The following is a 14,600-nucleotide window of genomic DNA, read 5'->3' on the forward strand; positions in this document are numbered from 1 at the left end:
CAACCGGCCGGTAAAAAACAAGGATACAACCTACCGGTATAAAAACAAGAATACAACCTACCGGGATTAAAACAAGGATATAACCGACCGGGATAAGAACAAGGATACAACCGACGGGGATAGAAACAAGGACACAACCGACTGGTATAAATACAAGGATACAACCGACCGGTATAAATACATGGATACAACCGACCGGGATACAACCGGCCAGGATAAAAACAAGGATACAATCGACCGGGATAAAAACAAGGATACACCCGACCGGTATAAAAACAAGGATACAACCGACCAGGATAAAAACAGAATAAAATATCATTAAATAACAAACATTAATATAAGAAAGAACTCATCTCTTACATCTGTTACATTTGGAAAGTGTTCCTGTTTTATGCTGTCAAGTTTATGTAGTATACATTTATATATCGTTGTGGAGTACCAACTTATGAGGTATGCATGCAGGTGAAAGAAGAAAACATACTTACACATTTGCTACGCCCGAGATTGAGGCAACCAAACAAAGATTAACGTATGCCAAGCTTTACATTGTAAAAAAGACAAAATCTGAAGTAAACCAAGTTTATAAAATATTTAATTTAAACATATTTATTTATAGTGGATTGGGAAACAAGTTTTGCACTTATATTAATCCCTTTCAACTTTGGGCCTAACCTTTATAAAATAAAAGCTGAGCAAAATGCTTAAAAGAGTAACATCACACATTTCTTTTCAGGTTGCTGTGATATCATTTAGCTCAGGAGTTACTGTTCCCACTGGAGACCCAAACCACGATTGTTATAAAGACACACTGTCATTTGCCTCCAAAAGAAACATTGACAAGTTGCAGGAATTTGTCAGTTTATACATTCAAGAATCCAACACTGGTAATACAAATTTCGAAAACGTTCTCATCAAGGCTTTCACTTACTTGGGGTCAACAAATGATAATGTTGATGTTTCAACTAGAGGTAAATATATGTTATAGTACCAAATAACAGACAAAACGAGTGTTGTGAAATGGGCTTCGCAGGATAATACCGTTCAGATAGATAAAAAACGCAACAGTAAAAAAAGCACAAGACATTCAGTAATATAAGATATTGAAATTGATCAGAAAATTCGATCAACAAATGATAAATTATCAACCGAGAATAAGAAAAAAAAGCTAACTCAAGTCCTTAAAGCTGTCATATAAAAAAGAAGATGTGGTATGATTGCCAATGAGACAACTATCCACAAGAGACCAAAATGACACAGACATTAACAAATTTAGGTCACCGTACGGCCTTCAACAATGAGCAAAGTCCATACCGCATAGTCAGCTATAAAAGGCCCCAATATGACAATATAAAACAATTCAAACGAGAAAACTAACGGCCTAATTTGTATAAAAAATGAACGAAAAACAAAGATGTAACATATAAACAAACGACAACCACTGAATTACAGGCTCCTGACTTGGGACAGACACATACATAAATACTGTGGCGGGGTTAAACATGTCAGCGGGATCCCAACTCTCCCCTAACCTGGGACAGTGGTATAACAGTACACCATAAGATCAAACTATAAAAATCAGTTGAAAAAGGCTTAACTCATCAGATGGACAAAAAAACAAACAATTGAACGTGGCCGGGTACTTGTACATCTCGACAACAAAAAGACACTATGAACAGATCTGAGAGTACGCGCAGTTATCTAAAAGTTAGTTCAAAGCCACTAACAACTAATAAAAAAATCATGCATCTAAGACTAAACTGACCACTGACTTAATAATGAAAGATTGTAAAGGCAATGCAATAATAAAATCCATATTTAAAAGGACTAAACTAAATAACGACCTTGCTAGGACATTTGAAAGGTCATCATGACAGTCCTCACTACGTTTGACCTTCAATATTTAATTCTATTCAACATTTACTATTGACTTTATGATTAATAAATCTGTTACCTAAGTGGGTTTTTTTTCGTTTTTTCCCCTGTAATTTAGGGTACCCATCCATTTGTTAAAGCTATATTACTATTCTTTACTTTTCATTATATTCATTAATTTAGAGACTTGCATGGCAATTCATTGTCAAATCATTGAACCGTTAGCGTACGAAAGTATATCTTAAATATACAAAATTTTAAATAAACAAAACAAACAGAGACTAAAAATAATAGTAATATATACACATGATATTGAAAATTGATTAAAAAAAAAAAAAAAATAACATTTAAACATAGCATTTAACAGCCATACTTAATAGTGTTGTTGTATCTTAATATAAGTATAATATCATTTATTAAAAGATCTAACCTCACATTTGAAGACGTCACATTACCACGTGTTATGCACGTACTTGATGAACCAACATTATTTGTCTAATAGATGACATATTGGTAATAATAAAGTAAGGTCAATGGCACCTTGATTTATTTCACACTAGTGGGATATTAAAAAAATCATCTTATCTTTTAAATTTCTATTGAGGAGGTAGGAGGAGGTGTCATCTCGAATTCCCGTGAAAATAAACGCTGAACCCCGAATTTCCCTAAAAATAAAGCATTCTTACCAGGATGCCGAAAAAATCATCAGTAATTCCCGATTCCCGCGATAAGTGTAAATGCCACATCTCTGCAAAAGTAAAGGACACATCCCGACGTCCGAAAAAAAGACCTTCCGCAGCTCTTTCTAAAATTTAAAGTATGACAGCTCAGACATCGCGTCGTGTGTGTACTGTGAGGTTCTAGCAGGATCGTGGCGTATTTATGAACATTTTAAACTTATAAATGCCTGAAAATTGCCTGAAACCAAGTTCTTTGTATATTTGGGTAAATTATGTGTAGTTATCCCTAAACTGTAGTTATCCCTAAACTGTAGCTATCCCTAAACTGTAGTTATCCCTAAACTGTAGTTATCCCTAAACTGTAGTTATCCCTAAACTGGCTTCATCATAAATATACATCACTGGGTAACATTTTGATTTTTTGGACATGTGAAAAAAAATTGATGCAAAATCTTTAATGTGTATTATTTCAATTCCAGTTGTTTTAACAACTTTTCTTACCCTACAGCTCTACAAATAAATGAAAGAAAAGTATTCCTTTGTCCATGGTATACTTGTATTGTAAATATCTTTTGTGAATCAAAGTATTCAACTTTTTCGTCTCCGGATCTTATGATGGTGGAATTTATATATTTAAATGAAATTTAGCAATATAACACATTAAAAGTGTTAGGGGACAGACATTTGATTTTAAAATTTAGGCTTCATTGATAAAGGTGCCGCATGTATTCAAAACGGATAGTCATTTAACAAAATTATATTTATTTTATATTTGACTATCAACCTTCAAAGTATTTGTTTTCATTCGGCACACCTCTGCAGTTTCAGCGAACTAACTTTGGTGTAGGGTACAGGAATGTGCCGATGTTTTACGATTGCTATTTTACTAAGTCAAGAGATGTAGTGTATACATGCACATTTTGAGACAGTAATGAAATATACATATACCGAAAATTCTTCTTTTAATTATTTCAAGATCAGGTTATACTTTTACTTACTGATGGCGGATCAACTGAAGGGAGAGATCCAAGGGAGGTAATCAGCGACGAAAATGCCAAATTACAAAACAGAGTAATCATGTTTACCTACCTGCTTGGCCCTGGTAAGTATAAACCATATTTAAATGGCTAACGAGCAATGAATGGTACATTGTGATGGAGTTAATATCTCCCTTGTCGTATTGGTACATTGTAACTATTGTAAACGAGAAAGCAAAGTTAAGTGTTCATTAGCTTTTGAGAACCGCACTGGAGTACGTCCATTATTCATTTGTCTTTTTTAATTTGTAGCATGTGCCATGTACTAAAATTTAGTGTGATTTGTCCATGTTGTACTCTTAAATTCGTATTTGGACCTTTTTTTCTGAATTAGCCAAAACACGAGGTATTATTATGCGCCAAATCCTGAATTAGTTTCATAAAAAATACATGTAACGTCTTCATGACTTCTTTTATTTTGGGTGTAAAAGCATTTACCGAAGAACATTTTGTATGAAGCGCTGACGCGGAACACACTAAAAATATGCGCACGATCAACGCCTTTACAACCCTATAAAATTACATGAAGTATTCGATTCTTAGAATTACGCTTATATGCTACAACTATGGAATTACGAGTCTTGACAAGCTTTTCGGTTGTTTACCCATCCAATAGTATGACGTTGTCATGGGAAGCACGTGCAATCATGCATGTTGCATTTTATTGAGAATAACATCTGATTTCGGAAGCCATGCGATGTTAGCCAATCAAACGCACGGATTCTTATGAAACATAAATGAAATGTAATAATATGTAAGAACTGAATGCTTCTTTTTGTAATTTTAGTGGGTGTAAAAGCGTTCACCGAATCACATTGTGTATGAAGCGCAGAAACGCTCCATACTAAAAATGTGCGCTCGATCGACGCTTTTACAACCCTATACAATTATTAAAAGAAGCATTCAATTCTTATAATTTCATTTTTATGCTTCAATCATGGAATTTCGCGGAGAGTTCCATCTTTTCGTTTATTTTTCTATGTTTTGTTTGAACCTTGTCACTGATAGCACGTGCAGTCATAGCTGTTGTATTCCATACGGAAATAAATATTTGATATGGGATTGCCTGGCGATTGTTGTCAGCCAATCAAATTACGGATTCTAATGAAACATATATGTAATTAAGTAATACAAATTATATACATCCATAAACGTGACCATAGCTCATATCGTAATTACAGACATAAGAAATCCTTATATTTTGTAGTTGGTGAAGGTATTATAACAAATTCCAGAATATTTGATTGGGGCTTGCTAGACCTCATTCATAGCATGTACACTTAATTTAATCTGTATGGTTACAGGTGCAACGAACGAGATGAAACAACAATTACGAGAGATGGCAACTCAAGCAAAGTCAAAATCGTACTACGGAAATATTCGGGTATTTATCAACAAATTTAGCTAACAAAGCTTTTTTCGTCAGAAAAGATACAGTAACTGCATTATTATAATAACAGAAAACCCAAATATGAGAGTTTTATACTGACATTTAATTATGTAAATAAATGAATGTTTGAGCAGACAATTTAGTCAGGCAATAATCATATTCAATACGAATGCTTCTGTATCCCGTTATCAGGCTGCAGTTATGTACAATGAAGGACATATGTTTTCCATATTTATTCTAGGAAGGACATTTCACGTACGTGGATCAGAATCAACATGGACGTTTATCTATGGAAATGGCCACATTCTACGTCCATCTGCATGTACCATCACGTCATGTAAATACTAACCAGGTATTCAGTATTCCATACGTCGATCCGTTTTCTGAAAGAGGCAGGTACTTTATATTTTATCCGATGAGGTTCGATGAGTCTAATATAACTGTTTCCAGATTTAATCTCTAATTTAAATTTTATAGCTGCATGCTTATGAAAACAAGATCTAGATATAGATATAGGATTCATGAGAATATGCTACAACTTCAAAAATTAAAAATAAAACATGAATTTCAAATGTTCATAAAATCCTTTGAAAACTACAGCAGTTTATATTGATTGTTTGGACCGTAGACTACCTGTCAGTGACTGGAATATCTATTTAGGCCGTGTTCACATTGACCTAAACTCGGTGTTGCGTAAGTGTAACTTACACGTAAACTAAACAAAATTACGTTCCCATTGATAAAACTCAATGTTTACATGTAGTGTAAATGATGTTTTGTCTACACGCAGTCGATACTCGATGTAGGCCTTGTGTACATTTAGTGTACACAAAACTAGGCATTTGAAACATTAGTTTCACCGTGCATATTTAAGGAAGAAACGTTTTTTGAATAAAATTGATATTTATAGCAATTATTTATAAAGTTCTTTACAGAAATATTTGTATAACTTGATATATTTATTTGTTTTATTTAGAAATAAAACTTAACGTAGCTTTATTAAGCCCTTATCAAGACTCAAAGCAGCATCATTGCCGAACACATAATTCATTTGAAAATTAAGGTCTTTTCGAATCGACTTGACTTACACAGAAATATTTGCCACTGGTTTTTACTCAAACAACGATTCACTCATAAATGCATTACTTAAAAAGTGTGATGTAAATGTATTGTTTGTCTAGTATCTCGGATCCGTGAAATTACACTTAAAAAGTAAAAAAAAAAAAATTACCCCCTTCCTTTGCCAAATACTTCTTGGAGAAGAAATACCATTTGAACAAACAGAAAAGATAGACATATAGTGATCCCTTATATATCAATCCTTCTTCGTCTGTAAGCACGCTTTTCCAGCCTACGTTTTCTAATGCTTAATCGAGACATCTTTAGTATCTTTAAACTACTGCAAATCATCAAAATGGCTTTCATAAAAGAGCAACCACTTAACTTTAAAAAAAGGGGGGGGGGGGGGGGTATTTTGTTTATTTATCTGAGTCAGAATTTTTTGCGCGCAAACGTTTTATTCCGTTTTTTTTTTGTTTTTTTTTTATGCTGGTAATCAATTTTTTTTTCTTCAACATTTAATACTATAATGTATGGGGAAACTCTTGATTCAGAATATTTTTTATCATCTGTAGAACCAGAATTGTTTTCTTTATCCAATTTGGGTTCGGAATATTTCCATCCCCCTCTATTAAGAGTCAAATAGTCGTTCCCTTACTGCTAGAAAAGTTGTCCGAAAACGTTTCATTCGATTCTACGTAATGAACATTTAAATGACATAGAGTTTACAAATGTGAACAAATCTTATGTACAGGTAATTAAAAAAGGTGTATAGTTAGCACATACTTACAACTTCTCGTCCAATCAAATTGCTTGAATTTGCCTTCTAATTTTCATCGTACATACTTTTTTCGTGTACTAAGTAACTACGCATGAATGACCACAAGGGTAAGATTTCATTGTATTGTAATCAAGATATTAGAACAAAAAATTGCTACTGGCTATTTTGAAATAAATGATGTGATCCAAATTTAACTAAATAGTTTGTAATTAGTTTTCAAAAAGATTTTTAACATCCTACTAATCAATCTTTTGATCTAAATTTTGTTTTGACAATTAAAAAAGTTTCTTTCATTTAAATAAAGAGTAATAATAATGGTGCTTTATACCTTGATTAAAGTACAACTCAATCTAAAATGTGTAATCCTTTATCTTCCATGCAATTACTTTGTACACAAAAAGAGTCAACCATGAATCTTTTGAAGGGAAATTATTAATAAAGCAATTTGATATATTTAGTCATAAATTGGTCGATAATTGGTTGCCTAATGTCCAGTGACAAATACTTCATGCATATAAACTATCCACTAGACTACCTATGGGTACATACCAGGGGCAGATCCAGCCATTTTTAAAAGGTGTTTCAACCAAAGATGTGGGAGGGGGATCCAACTGTTTGTATTAAGATAGTTTTAGGTTTTATGTGAAATAAAAAAAATGTTTTCAAGAATGTAAAGCTTTCACTGCAATTTAAGAATTGTCTGCTCTTGGTCAATTCATTTTGTCATCTTACCATGTAAATAAGTACATGTATAGTAAAACAACGCTTCGTTCATATCAATAATCATACTTACACCAGCAGCTACCTTCTTTACATTCTAAAGTCAAGGGCCTTTGAAATCCCATTTTTACAATGATATTATAGTGAGTAGATTTACAAAACTACGTAAATGAGCTACATCCAGTCAGCCAAAACATATCAATAGACTAATTACAGGATTACTCAAGTTGTAAATATGTGCTAAATTGGATATTGTATAGAAAGGTATATACTATGAAAATAAGAGCTTGGGCAGACTACGCGAATGAATTTTATTTTTACAGGACATTCGGTCTGGTAAGCATCCTAGCTTTACCAGACCGAATGAAATTTTACCAGACCAATTTTTTTTACAGATTCAATATTCAATATTTTTTATTAAAGTCTCACCACTTGTATAACATTATACATTCCAGTAAACATATAAAACATTGCGTATAACATGAAATATTGGATAACATTTATAAAACATATTGTATATTAAAACTAACAGTAAAATATCATTAGCTTAAATACTAAAACATATACAAGTGCCATTCTATTAAGAATTATGAGAGACTAATATTAAAGGATTAATTATATACAAAATTTTTACATCTAATTGTATATTATCCGACTAAAAACAACAAACATATGACTTTGTTGTGCCCTACTCCTCCCCAAAATGCACAAATTAAAACAAAATGATGTAACAAGAGGGAATATTGTTACGAAAGTTGTGCACAATTGCTTGAATGCATTTCAGTGAAGAGTAATGTCCCATTTTATTGGATTTTGACAATGTTTGTGAACTAAACATAATTTAGAGTTTCTGTATAAAATATTATTTCCTGTTTCTTCTTTCTTTTTCATATATCTTTTGGTTTTCAATTCTTGTGGTTATATTTCATAGCTAAATTTTGTGATCTGCTTGGATTTTTATTCGTTTATTGTATTTAAATCGGCAAACCCGGAATTACCCTTATCCGTTCCCAGAATCTGATCCGGTTTTATTTACATTTCCGGTTGTGCCAATGATGGCATCCATTGTTGTTTTTGACAGTCAGATATGTTTTTACCCGGATTTACACATTACTGATTGGCGATGTTCGGCATAAAGCTAGCTGTTGAACAAAATAAACATCGCTGTGATGAATAATAAAGATGAAAATGAATTTGAGATCGTTTGGCAATTTTGCTAGAATGTTAGAAAAATCCATGAAAAAAAAACACCGGACATTCGGACCGGAATTCAACAAAATTTTACCAGACCGATCCATTATTCACCGGATTTGTCCGACGGTCCGACGTATTTCGTGTAGTCTGCTTGGGGCAAAGCCCCTCGCTCTAATTTTCATAGTATATACCTTTCTATACAATAACCGAGACATGTGAACAAATTTAATGTGAAACCAATGTCCAGTACATTAAAATTATTGTAAACAAGTTTACTGTACATGGAGTTTGGTGTGAACACGGACTTAGTAAACCTACATGCATGTCTCCAAAATGAGAACCAAGAATTCTATATAAAAATAAGAAAATAGTGTGAGAATGCCAATGAGACAACCTTCTACCGGAGACATAACAAACGTAAAAGGTAGCAATCATAAGTCACCATACATTCTTCAACAATGGATACGCATGAGCAATAGCTTGTGAGCTATACAAGACGTCGACAGGACAAATGTTAATAAACACTTCTTGTGACTTATTTGCAGTGTTAATGCAAAGATAGTACAGCTTGACAAACATCAGTGTGTTCGCTTTCTCACACTTTTATGCATCAACATACAGCATTTTCCCATCTTGAAATTGAATTGAGTCTATAATTAAAAATTTGACCAAATGCCTATCTAGAGCTCATTACAACGTACTTACTCGAAATAAAAAATCAACACATATGCTAGATATACTTACTGGAGGTGTGATGAGATGATTGAAGCTGTTAATTTTCTCCTTGATAATATTTATGTACGTTTCGGCAACAAAGTTTATCGACAGGTTGTAGGTATCCCCGTTTAATAGCAGACTTATTTTTGTACTGTTACGAATCACAGTCCATGACTAAACTCAGTAAAGACCCGTCGAAAATCAAATTGCATTTAATTGATAAATTCAACAACACTTACCGTTATCTTGATGATATTTTTTCGTTAAATAATCAAGAGTTTTCTCAATATACTGCGGCAATTTAACTTTAAATAAATTAAATTTATTTAAGGAATGACTGTAATATTTTTTCTGTCTATGAAGAAATAACATAAAAAAAATTGGTGCACACTGAATAACGCGCGTAGCGGGTTATTTAACAGTGTGCTCCACATTTTTTATGTTATTTCTTATAATTCAATTCTAAATTCCATTTTAAACCGTCAATAACCATGAAAAAACGTTGATGACGTCACAGTCACATGACGAAATTATGTCTATGGGCTAATAACAAAATAACGTCAGCCAATCAGAAGACGCGTTACATCCAAAATTAAATTATTCGGTAATAACTGTCCTTTCCTGGATTTAGATATTTCTGTTTTAAACGGGAAAGTCCACACTAAAATTTACGACAAAAGAGACGATTTTTCGTTCCCTATTGTTAATTTTCCATTTTTAGATGGTGATGTTCCTTTGGCACCATCTTACGGTGTTTATATTTCACATTTTGTTGGCTATGCCCGTGTCTGTTGTGACGTTTTTTATTTTAACGAACGCAACCTAGGTATTACTGGTAAATTATTAAACCAGGGATATCGTTACCATCAATTACTTAAAACCTTTACTAAATTTTTCCATAGATATAAAGATTTGGTTTTGAAGTTTGGTTGTACCTGTAGAAAACTATTTCAAACGGGATAGCACATCCTCATTTTTACGGAAATGTTGTTAACCGTGCACGGAAATTTAAAAATGATCCATGTAAACTTGTCACTTCTTTAAATAAACTTATTCTAAAAGGTTACCTATTCAACACTGTAATAAGATCATTGAATATTGTTTTATTGGTATAAATATTGATTTTGTAATCAGTAAATTAAAAGCTAACTAAATATTACTAGTATGTTATATGCATATACATAATCATGGATCTACAATCTGTCGATACCTGTAACTTGGCATTGCACAAGGTCATGTTTTTCTCTGGCTGTTTATGACGTCTTTACACTAAATCTATTGGATGTTGGATGTGTACGGATTGATAGTTTAGTCTTAGTTGCATGATTTTTTTATTAGTTGTTAGTGGCTTTGAACTAGCTGTCAGATAACTGCGATTACTCTCAGATCTGTGCATTGTGTCTTTTTGTGTTGGGATGTATAAGTACCGGGCCACGTCCACTTGTATTTTTGTCCATCTGATGAGTTAAGCCTTTTTCAACTGATTTTTATAGTTCGTTCTTACGTTGGATGTACTGTTATACCACTGTCCCAGGTTAGGGGAGGGTTGGGATCCCGCTAGTTAACATGTTTAACCCGCCACATTATTTATGTATGTGCCTGTCCCAAGTCAGTAGCCTGTAATTCAGTGGTTGTCGTCTGTTTATGTGTTACATATTTGTGTTTCGTTCATTTTTTTTACATAAATAAGGCCGTTAGTTTTATCGTTTGGATTATTTTACATTGTCTTATCGGGCCCTTTTATAGCTGACTATGCGGTATGGGCTTTGCTCGTTGTTGAAGTTCGTACAGTGACCTATAGTTGTTATAATGTCTGTGTCATTTTGGTCTTTTGTGGATAGTTGTCTCATTGGCAATCATACCACATCTTCTTTTTTATACCATTTAAAAAATCAATAAAATATTACCTATAAAAGAATCACAGTTTGACCGACTCTATGACAAACAGTCTAAAGAACAATTAAACGAAATGAAAATCATACATATGAATCATTCATCAATATGTTTTGTTTACCTTTCACTAGTAAACCTGATGTATTTTAGGTACAGCATTATCGGTAACCTACCGATGCTAAACATGAAAGATTTTACTGAAATAATAAGAAAACTACTTATAAAACCTATCCATAAATTAAACAATGATAGACATTTCGGAAAAAAATAACTAAATACAATGTATACACGTAAATACATGTAAAGAAAAAAAGGAATAATAGGAGAAAGGAAGGAAAGGGAGAAACAAAGAATGCAAATTAAAGAAAGATATTTAGAATTTTTTTTCGAAGAACGGATGAAATACAGAAAAATAAAACCAGAACTGAAATATGTTTTTGTCAATTTCGTCATTTTGCATGGTTTAAACATCTTTTTAATTTGCCTCACAGGGTTGATAACGTCAATGTGTAAAACCGTTCACCGTTATTCAGGAGCTATGCAAGGTGTATCATGTACTGATGTTAAAATAAGCGAACTTTTAAAGGAAGTCGAATATTTTGAGGAGAGAAGTTCATCATACGGCTTTATGATTGACAATACTGGGAGAGCTTTAATTCATCCCTTACTCTCAGAGCCTGCCTTTGTGGAAATTAATGAAGATCCAGTACTTGTGGACATAACTAGTCTAGAAAGAACATCGGGGACAGCAAACATAATTAATTCTATGAAAAGGTACATAGTTATACTACGACATTATAACAATGCTAAATGAAAAGTTCAAACTATTAAAAGAGAGATAAAAGAATTCAAAGGAATATTCAAACACATTAGTCGAAAACAAAATGACAATGTCATGGCCAACGAAAATCAAACAATCAAAGACAAAACACGACATAGAAAACTAAAGACAAAAACCAGGGGCTACTTAGGTACCCAGAAAGGGTAATCATATCCTACTCCACATGAGGCACCCGTAGTGTTATTCATGTAAGTACAAACACGATGATCAGTCTGATTCGGCAGGTAACATTCTAGGAGAAGAGGACGGGATAATGGTTACGACCAATGGATCATATACCTGGTCATCTGTGTAACAGATATTCCATTACGGTCAAGCAACTCGTGATGGCGTTCGTAATTTTCAAAGGGATGATTTCAACTTCACCACTTGGAACTCTTGGTTTCATAGCTTCCTTGTAAACAGCAACTTTCTATCAAAGAAGTCATGATAGGAAATGCAAGTGAATCAAGAATATATGTTACCTCTCTGCATAAAACCGAGTTTGCTTCCTTTTCGTTTTGGAGGGGATTGGGTTCTTCAAACTTCAACATTTTAAGATGTTTGTGTTTGATGTTTAGCGACGCATTTTTAATCAATAAAGGTTGAATAATAATTTTCAAACTACGCTATTATTTGACACAGGGGTGAATCGGGTAAGAAGACTTTACCAAACGTTTATTTCACCTTGCCTAGAGGACGTCTTGTGAATGAAGGAAGTCGATATTTACAGTATCAAGCAACGTACTTCTGGGGACCTGTATGTATATGAATAAATAAAAAAAAAATCTGTTTGCCTTTTCTTGAAAGACGTTGTAAAATATTGAAATCGGTAACGTTATAATTTAACAATGATTAAATTTAAGTATCAATTAACATTTTGCAATTATTTATTGACATTGATCATATCTTGTTTTGATATTTTACTCTGCCAAAAAAAAAATCAATTTAACGCTTTAAGTTTCATCTTATCATCGTTCATGTATTTTCATATGTATCTATTGATTATGTAAAAGGAAGAGTATACGAATGTACAATCATAATGTTATACGTCGAAGTACTAGCAATTAACAACTCAACTAAAAGAAAAAGAACGAATTGACCAATCACATTCCGTACAGTAATACACAGAAATACAAATAATCAGGGAACTGTTATGGGTTGAGTTCAATATCGTAGCAGCTACGTAGCGGCTACGTAGCTGCTATCAATATCTATGTAACAACTAGTCTATAGCTAAACGTTCAATAGTCAAAATCTACGTAGCACTACGTAGCTGCTACGATATTGAACGCAGCCATGCTAATACCTAAAACTATCATAAGGTCAGGTGCTAATTGTACCTATCGTGGTGCCAGTAACCATGGACAACCATAGTGATAAGTCGTAACAGGAAATGAGTGTTACATTAAGATATGGAAGACATACTTTCTTCAATTATTTTAGTAGTAATATTCTAAAAATAAAAATAAAATAGCATAAACCTGAATAAGTCTATCCAAAATAGAGCCCAAACGTTTTAAAGCATTTAGTTGCTGTGAGGCCGATGCAAGTTGTGATAATGAGTGAGAGTGTTTGAGTTGGACGAGTTGGACGTGGGCCGAGTTGTCATAAATTCAAGACAAATTGAATACAAAACCATTTCCACCTGCTTACAAAACGTCAAGCTAATTTTCCAGTATGTCCAAATGCTGAAAATTTTGAGTCATACATTTTTCCAGTAAGAGTTCTTGTGCGTCTTTGTTTTCTAGTTTTCTTATTTTAGTTAGATGAATCAATTTTAATGAAAGTTTATCTTTTAAGGTGCAAAATACAAGATTTTACTTGTGTATTGTTTTGAGGGAAGAAACGCATACCGTCATCTCGGAAGCTGATTTTGATATTTCAAACTCAGAGATGAACAATGTTTTCTTGTATCATAACCGAAGTCTTACATCTGACAGTCAACCAAAATGTAGATTTAATTCTAGAAAAGTTACTTTAGGTATGTGTGTTTATGTGTATTTTTGTGGCTTTAGACATCAATTTGTTGAAAATCCTGCTATAATTAGGTAGAGATGTTGCAGAGACCATTTTAAAAGAGAGACAGGAAAGTCGGAGAAAAATGAACAATACCACGACAAAAAAAAAAGACAAAAGAAATACCAACATTCAACTACACAATATACTAAAAACGAAAAGAAAAAAAAAGAATAAACGAACCACAATACAATAAAAGGAATGCTACACTTGCACATATTCTAAGCCAACAAATCTTTTGTATGAGTCTTGCTTGTCATTTTCTTTCAGCGATATGTAATTGTTCACATTCTAAATAAATCATTTTATACTTGTTGGCTAGCTAAATCATTGTCCTTCATACCACTATCTGCTTATTGTTATTTTATATTGCTATACATGTTTTCTCCATTGAAATAAGAAGTGCAAATGCTCATGC

The 14,600-nt window shown here is 33.0% G+C and overlaps 1 protein-coding gene across 1 annotated transcript in view; it reads left to right on the top strand.

Moving 5' to 3' along the window:
* LOC139526912 (VWFA and cache domain-containing protein 1-like) overlaps positions 1-14,600 on the top strand; it is a 45,996-nt gene that overhangs the window by 12,833 nt on the left and 18,563 nt on the right. The window contains exons 6-12 of the mRNA XM_071322065.1: positions 734-968; positions 3,529-3,654; positions 4,894-4,973; positions 5,221-5,371; positions 11,835-12,117; positions 12,809-12,923; positions 13,967-14,147. Coding sequence (XP_071178166.1) covers positions 734-968; positions 3,529-3,654; positions 4,894-4,973; positions 5,221-5,371; positions 11,835-12,117; positions 12,809-12,923; positions 13,967-14,147 — 1,171 coding nt within the window. The remainder of the gene's footprint in view (positions 1-733; positions 969-3,528; positions 3,655-4,893; positions 4,974-5,220; positions 5,372-11,834; positions 12,118-12,808; positions 12,924-13,966; positions 14,148-14,600) is intronic.

Source organism: Mytilus edulis, chromosome 6, assembly GCF_963676685.1.
Source record: "Mytilus edulis chromosome 6, xbMytEdul2.2, whole genome shotgun sequence".
Taxonomy (NCBI): Eukaryota; Metazoa; Mollusca; class Bivalvia; order Mytilida; family Mytilidae; genus Mytilus; species Mytilus edulis.